Source organism: Alligator sinensis, unplaced genomic scaffold (genome assembly GCF_000455745.1).
Source record: "Alligator sinensis unplaced genomic scaffold, ASM45574v1 scaffold161_2, whole genome shotgun sequence".
NCBI lineage: Eukaryota > Metazoa > Chordata > Crocodylia > Alligatoridae > Alligator > Alligator sinensis.
In genome coordinates this window covers 1-7259 of record NW_005843463.1, presented here as the reverse complement: position 1 = coordinate 7259, position 7259 = coordinate 1, and the positions used below count along the sequence as shown (strand labels likewise).

General features: G+C 43.8%; 1 protein-coding gene across 1 annotated transcript in view; it reads right to left on the bottom strand.

The window, feature by feature from the left end:
* LOC102371713 (antigen WC1.1-like) overlaps nt 1–6427 on the bottom strand; it is a 27226-nt gene extending 20799 nt beyond the window's left edge. Inside the window, exons 1-2 of the mRNA XM_025195309.1 lie at nt 6379–6427; nt 2885–3202 (exon numbers count right to left, since the gene is read on the bottom strand). Coding sequence (XP_025051094.1) covers nt 2885–3202; nt 6379–6427 — 367 coding nt within the window. The remainder of the gene's footprint in view (nt 1–2884; nt 3203–6378) is intronic.
* Nucleotides 6428–7259: the final 832 nt, after the last annotated feature.

The following is a 7259-nucleotide window of genomic DNA, read 5'->3' as shown; positions in this document are numbered from 1 at the left end:
TTGCCCTTATCCACCTCAGCCTTCTGCTCACTGCCCTTTGCTCCCTGCTGGATCTGCTGCTCTGAAATTCTTCTTTCTGATCCCTACCTTATCTGCCATGGTGCTGCCTCTCCTCTCCCAAATCTGCTGCATGCAATGCAGAAACTGTCCATGCCAATTGTGGCACCTATGCTACAGGTTGGCCAACCCTGGATTAAGGAATGATGGCAATTTTTCCAAGAGATTCATAGATAAAAAGCATGTAATATGAGAGCCTCGAACTAAATTCTTTATTCATCTGTGCAATCTTATTCAGGCATTACAAGTAAGTAAGAACTCATGGTCACGCTATGGGCTTGCAAAATCATTCCTTGATTGGAATACTCGACTTTTTTTAAGTAGGTCATAAATGGTAAGTATCAAGGATGTTACGGATCTGTTCTATTAATTAACATATTTTTAAAGCCACCAGTTTTCTTTTTCATTGTTGCAGACTTGTCAAGGAACCAGAGAAGCAGAGAAAAAGAACTGTGGTACATATTAATTTAAAATGTAATTAAGAATGGCAGTGTGCTCAAGGGGTTAAAAACCCATTTCTTTTATATGCCTTATATACCTAAACATAGCTGGAACTTTTGGCCCCTGTGTGCAATTTGGGACTTTGTTTTACCACGTGATAGAACAGAATTACCCCTCCTTTTTACCTATTGCAAGTCGTAAGGTGAAGCCCATCAACTTTTACCTCAGTAGCCTTGTACATAGAGCATTCAGCCCGCAAGTGGAGGCCCAGGGCTCTAAGCTGCCCTCACCTAGAAAGAGTTTGAGCTGCTTCTTTTGCTTCCTGGAAAAGCACCCTAATGACCAGGCCACAGGTGAGGAAGTGTGAAAAAAGCTCAAGGTAGTGACTAGCCTTTTGCCTAATTGTACATGCAATGTGTTGGGACACAGAAGGTACAGGTTCAAAAGTTTGTCTGGTCAGTGAGAACTAGCTGAATTGCAAACTATGTGAAAATGCCACAAACTGAAATTAGGTGCATAAAATAAAACGGTACTTAGCCCAGAGAGTTCATGTTTAAATGCCATGTGTTTGGGATTCCCTTCTATTTCCACTGAAGACAAAGCAAAGCTTCAAGTGCAAGCAGGAAAAGGCCCTTGCACCAATGGAATAATGCAGAAAAATATGTGCATGTGTGCCTGCTTGGATATGCATACTATGTATACAACCTGTTTGGGGGAGGATATTAATGTTATTATCCTATGGTATTTTTACTGTGGAGTAGTAAAGGAAATTCATCCACAGAGAGAACATTCAAATGACTTTTTTCCATTATTTATATAGAATATTTCCCAGCTGTATGACTAGGATTTAACAATATCACACTATAAAAAGGCATTTTACTTAATTCCTGTTAGAGCTGCAATCTGTGGCACTCCTGAATAAAATGGATTAAATATGGCTTCCTGGTTATATTCTTCTTTTCTGACTCTAGACAGCACATTATTCAAAACTTTCATATTAGAAAGATATAACATATTTGAGAATTGTAGGGACATTTTTTTTTTCCTGGAAGAAATGAGACAAACTTGCAAGGTTGTTGGTTGTATTTAGTTGGTCTGCGTGGCCATGCACAGGTTGTGCCTGCCACTTTTAGAAGATCAGGCAGGTTGTGGAGTAGCCAGCAGGTGGGTTCAGGTCCGATCAGGCAGTCATCTGACTGCAGGAGGATGCCTGATTGGAGGACAGCTGGGCAAGCAGAATATAAGCCCAGACCCTGGGAGCCAGGCGGGCAGTTGCACTTGGGGAGCCAAAGGAATAACACCACACAGCCTGAAGCTCCTATAACACCTGGAGGTTAGGGTAGGAACTATGGGGATGGAGGAGGTTCCTTCTGGCCCTAGGTAAGACCTGAAACTACACCCTGCTGGGGCTGGATGGTGCGGTGGGACTGTCTGTGGTGGGGCAACCCCCAGGAAATGCCACACCTGTGCCTCCCCAGTGCAAGGTAAGGATGAGGTGCCATGAAGCCTCAGCCCCTACTGCTTTGTGGGTCACCCCATAGAGGGGGAAAGGCTAGGTGCCAAGGTACACCAAGTGGGACCTGAGTCCCAAGGGGCAAAAGGTCCAGAGTGTGTGTGTGTGGCCCAGTAAGGGGGTGAAATGAGTGTATGGCCCAGTAAGGGGGCAGAGTGTAGACCAGAGACAAGTCAAGGGAGTGGTCTAGTGAGGGGCCAAGATCTACCAACAAGAACCTGAGTCATGTGTCAGTCAGAGACCAAGTGTGGCCTAGTAAGGGGCCAGGGGAGTAGTAAGGAGAACTGGATGCCATCTGTGAGGTATGGGACATGGTGCAGTGGTGGTTTGGAGCTGTGTATTTGGCCCAGTACACCAGGGCTGCAATTAGGGCAGCCTCCCATATTTTTATCTATTTACATCAAGGTGTGACAAGAGAGTGAGGGCAGACTGCCCTAAATGGGGTGGAGGGGAGAGCACTGATCTCATTGGGTGCCCAGGGACCTCCTCCCCTCCCCAGCATTTCTAATGAAAACAGACTTCTAAGTGAAAAGCTATTTCATTGGGAAAGTTTCTGATGACCAAATAAATAAGTAAAATTCCAGTGCAAAGCTAAAAGAAAGAGAAAGATGACTGCAGTGCATTAACGTAATAATGCTGCTATGTTTGTTTCTGCATATAACAGGTATATTTTTATATAAATAGGTTTATATAAATATTTTTATAAATACATTTATGTAAATATTTTTATATAAATGAAGTGTTACATTAGGAGCCACAGATATTCAGTCTGGTGGGATCACAGCTTGCGGTGGGCTGGAAGCAGGCCCTAGGAGGGGTTACATTTTTCCTGCACAGGGAGAGCATGTTATTAGGATTTTCAGAAGAAGTCACCTGAGCAGATGATGCCAACATCCTCAGCGATTCCTGCTTGCACTGTCCCAGACAAGGAGATGTTGCAGAGTGTCAGACGAGGCTCGTGTCCCACACACTGGACACTTCTCAGCCCCACGAGGCCTGTCTCTTGCTCAAACTTCAGGATGCTATAGGCTTTCTCAGCATCTCCGCACTGGAGCTCCCTGCACGCTACACTGGCCTCGTTCATGTCCCACTGATTATCCAGGACTCTGCCCCATACATCTCCAAGGGAAATCTCGACTCGCCCATCGCACTGGCTTTCTCCTTCCAACAGTCTGAGGGATCCTGAGTGACCTGGACACAGCAGAGATGAGGAATGAAGTGGATAATTTTAGTTGCTCTTATTTAAGTAGAAATAATGCATAGATGCACACTGATTTATATGTTTGTCTGCTGAAGTAACGTAACATAGGAATACAAGAGGCAGGGATTGCCCAGTTTTTTACCCAAGTCTCCTACAGTTGCAGGCAACCGTATGATAGCTGTTAAGTACAAGATTGCCCACATTTACACCTGCTCCCACTGCTGCATGCTATTACTGGATTATTTTCCATCTGTGCTTTAGATTTTTGTTTGTTTGTTCAAGTGTGTGTTTGTTGGTCATTTTTGCCTAATATAACTTCCATAAATTTATCCGATTCATACTTAAAAAGATATAGGTTTCTTGCCCTCACCGGTTTGCTGGGAAGATAATTCCAAAATTTCACTTCTCTGATAACTAACAATCATTTTCTAATTACCAATCTAAATAGTTCCAGAGCCATTTTTTAGCCATCTGACCTTGTGGGAATGTTGTTTTACAGGAAAAAAAAACTTCATTTTCCCTAATATTAATTCTATTCATGAACTTGGATAGAATTACAATATCACACCTCAGTCACTGTTTTATTAAACTAAACAATTAAACAAACTAAACTCCATTAATCTTCTGTCATAAGAAAAGGTCTCCAATACTTTAAACATATTAGTGGCCCTTCTTTCATTCCAGTTTAAGTTTATCTTTTGTTTTAACATCGGTGACCAGACCTGCACACTGTACCCTAAAATAGGATCTTACTAATGCTTTATATAACAGTATTAGCACCTGTTTATATTTTGCCTTCCCTGCCTGATGCACCCTAGAATTACATTGGCCTTAATTCACAGCTGTATCACAGAGGCTGCTCATGACACCAGTATAAAGGGAGAAAAATCAGGAAAGCCAAAGAAGGATTTCAGATGCAAATGGCAAGGGATACTTCTGATTTGTAGAATCCCATTTTAAGAGGAAGAACAAAGAAAGAGTAGATCCGTAATGGAATAAGGTCTCATTACTGAGAATGCAAAAAGAACTGAAGTATTGAAAGACCTTTTTTACTTTAGTCTTCACAAATAAGGGTCAACTCTGGTAGCAGTGGATCAACTCTGTTGGAAACCATGGGTGATCCATGGAGTCCATCCAAAAGAAGTGGACAGAGCTGAGACGAGGTGGGCAAAATCACACCTCTTTAAGGAGAGGCAGGTTGCTATAGGTAGCTACCAGATGATGAGTGCAGTTGGCAGCAAAAACCAGTGGAGCAGGGCAGGAGACAAACTCCCAGGAATTGTGGAAGAATGAGCTAGGGATTACTTAAAGAAGCTAGTTGCTTTCAAGTTGGTAAATCTACATGGGATGCACTCAATTGTACTGAAGTAACTGGCTAAGGTAATTTCAGAGCCATTGGCTATCACCTTTGAAAAGTTGTGGAGGTCAGGTGAGGCGCTGGATTGGAAAAGAGCAACTATAGTGCTCATCTTCAAGAAAAGAAAAAGAGAATCTGGAGAATTACAGAAAATATCAGGAGACAGGTCCTCAAAGAATCTGTTTCAAAGCATCTAGAGGCGAACAAAGTGATCGGGAACAGTCAGCATGGATTCACCAAGAGCAAGTCATGCCTGACCAACCTGATATCCTTCTTTAATAAGGTGACACGATGTGTGGATGCAAGGAGAGCAGTGGATGTGAAATACCTTAATTTTAGCAAAGCTTCTGACACTGTCTCCTATGATAATCTCTTTAGTAAGATGAGGACATATAAATTAGATGAAAGTGCTGAAAGGTGTTTCAAAAGGAGGGGATAATTATATGCAGACTGGGGAAAGTTTAGCTGAGGAATGTTTGGCTAGCATACAGTACTACAGAGAAAGACCGGGGGGTTACGGTGTATCATATCCTGAATATGAGCCAGTAGTGCCCTGGTTGCAACAAAAGAAAAGAAAGAAAAACCAACAACATACTGGGTTGTATAAAAAGGAGTATTACTTGCAAATCAAGGAAAGTGATTCTTCCAATCTGTTTGGCACTAGTGAGACCTCACTTGGAGTACAGCGCTAAATTTTGGGCCCCACACTTCAAAAAAGATATCAACAAATTACAAAGAGTTTGGCAGAGATGGACAAAAATAATTAAGAGACTTGGAAAACATGAGTTCTGAGGAAAGACTGAAAGGATTCTTTATTCTGAAGAAGAGACGAGTGAGGGGAGGTTAGATAACAGTCTTCAAATACCTGAAGGCAATTATAAAGAGGATGGAGACAGACTTCTTCTGTGGGTATAAGGGACAAGACTAGAAGCAGTGGCTTCAAACTGGAACAAAATTAATTAGGATGGAAATTAGGAAGACCTTTCCCCCTCTGAAGGAGGTCAAGCATTAAAAAAGGATACCTAGACAAGTTGTGGACTCTCTGGCATCTCTAGAAATTTTCAAGAGCAGTTTAGATAGACACATAGCTTGGATGGTTTATTCAGGATGATCCTACTTTGAGCAGGGAACAGAATTAGATGGCCCCATGAGATCCCTTTCAGCCCTACATTCCTATAATCTCAGGGTGTCACCAGTGCTGTGGTCAGGCAGAGCCTCCTACTACACTGGAGTTAATGGCGGAAATGACCCTGTGCTGTAAGCTGGACATGTGTACATCACAGATTCCCTGCTGTCCCAGCAGGTTTGACTCAGCCCTCCTTCAATTTGAAGGGAGCATTTCACAGATGAACTGAGCAGGTCATAATTCGGCCCAGTTCCTGAGTCCTACAAACACTGCTGGCCCATGGCACAGTAACTGTGGTGGCCACTAGGTGCAATAGGGTCTCATGCATCAACTGGCAGCTTCCCAGAAAAGCTCCCTATAACAACCTGCCTCTCTTTAAGGATGTGCAATTTTGCCCATCGCTCAGGTCTGTCCACTTCTTTTGGATGGACTCCACAAATTATCCATGGTCTCCCACAGAGTTGACCCACTGCCACAATTCTCCCCACAGATGGCCATAGTTAAAAGCAGGGAGAGTCTCCAAGAATCCCTCTCTGGTTAGCTCCCATAGGTTATGGTCCTTAAATTCTGTTTTGTTTTGCAACTCCCTAGGGAAAAACTGAGGCAGCAAATAGAAGCAGCACAGTGTATCCTGACCCTCCCCTAACCTAGCTCAGCTCCCTCTTTTGTGGACTTTGCCTTACCAGCAGCAACAAGCCTGAGAGTGAGACTGAACTGCAGGTCCATGGACATCTTGCTGGCTGTGGCGTGCCATAAACAATGCATCTATAAAGCGGGAGGAGGCGATCTGGCCACCCAGAGATGTTGATTCCCATGTGGTAATAGAATGCCAATATTGTTTGGTCATCCACATAACCATTTTTGGCCACCGCTCATTTGGACACCTACACAAATGTTCTTGTGTGCATTTGTGGGGCTACTGAGAGCTGTCTAACTCTGTGCAGTCTCCTATGTGCTAACTGCTGTGTATGTGCTGGGGAGGGGTAAGAGTGGAGGCACGGGGTCCCAGGGGCCATGTCAGGGACAGTGCCCCCAATCACCCGTCTGGGTGGCCAGATACACAAACCAGTCTGGACCCTTGGATGCCTACCTGTAAATACACAGGCTTTCTGCCCTGTTGACAGCTAGGCAGGCATCTAACGTTAGTACTTATGTGGCCACAGAGAGCAACAGAAAGCCACATACACTTTGGATGTCCAAGCAGCCTTTATGGGGAAAAGGAGAATGCCATCCCTACTTACTCTGCATCAAGGTCAATGAACCTGCTCAGAAAGATCTACATCTGGCCCAGAGTTGAACTGTATTTAATATCTCTGTACATACAACTTACCTGAACAGATAACCCCGGCTGTTTCTCTGGAGGAGCAAGGCCGCTTACCCAGTGCAGTAAGCACACAGTCCCACAGGCAGGATTCTGTCCCTTCACAATGATAAGCATGTCTCCATACAATTCCATCACCTTCACCAAAAAGGCCTCCTGTCAGTATAGACTTGGCATAGCCACAGTTTAGCTGATGGCACAGGACATGAGCAGCTTGCAGATTCCAGTGGGACTCACAGAGAG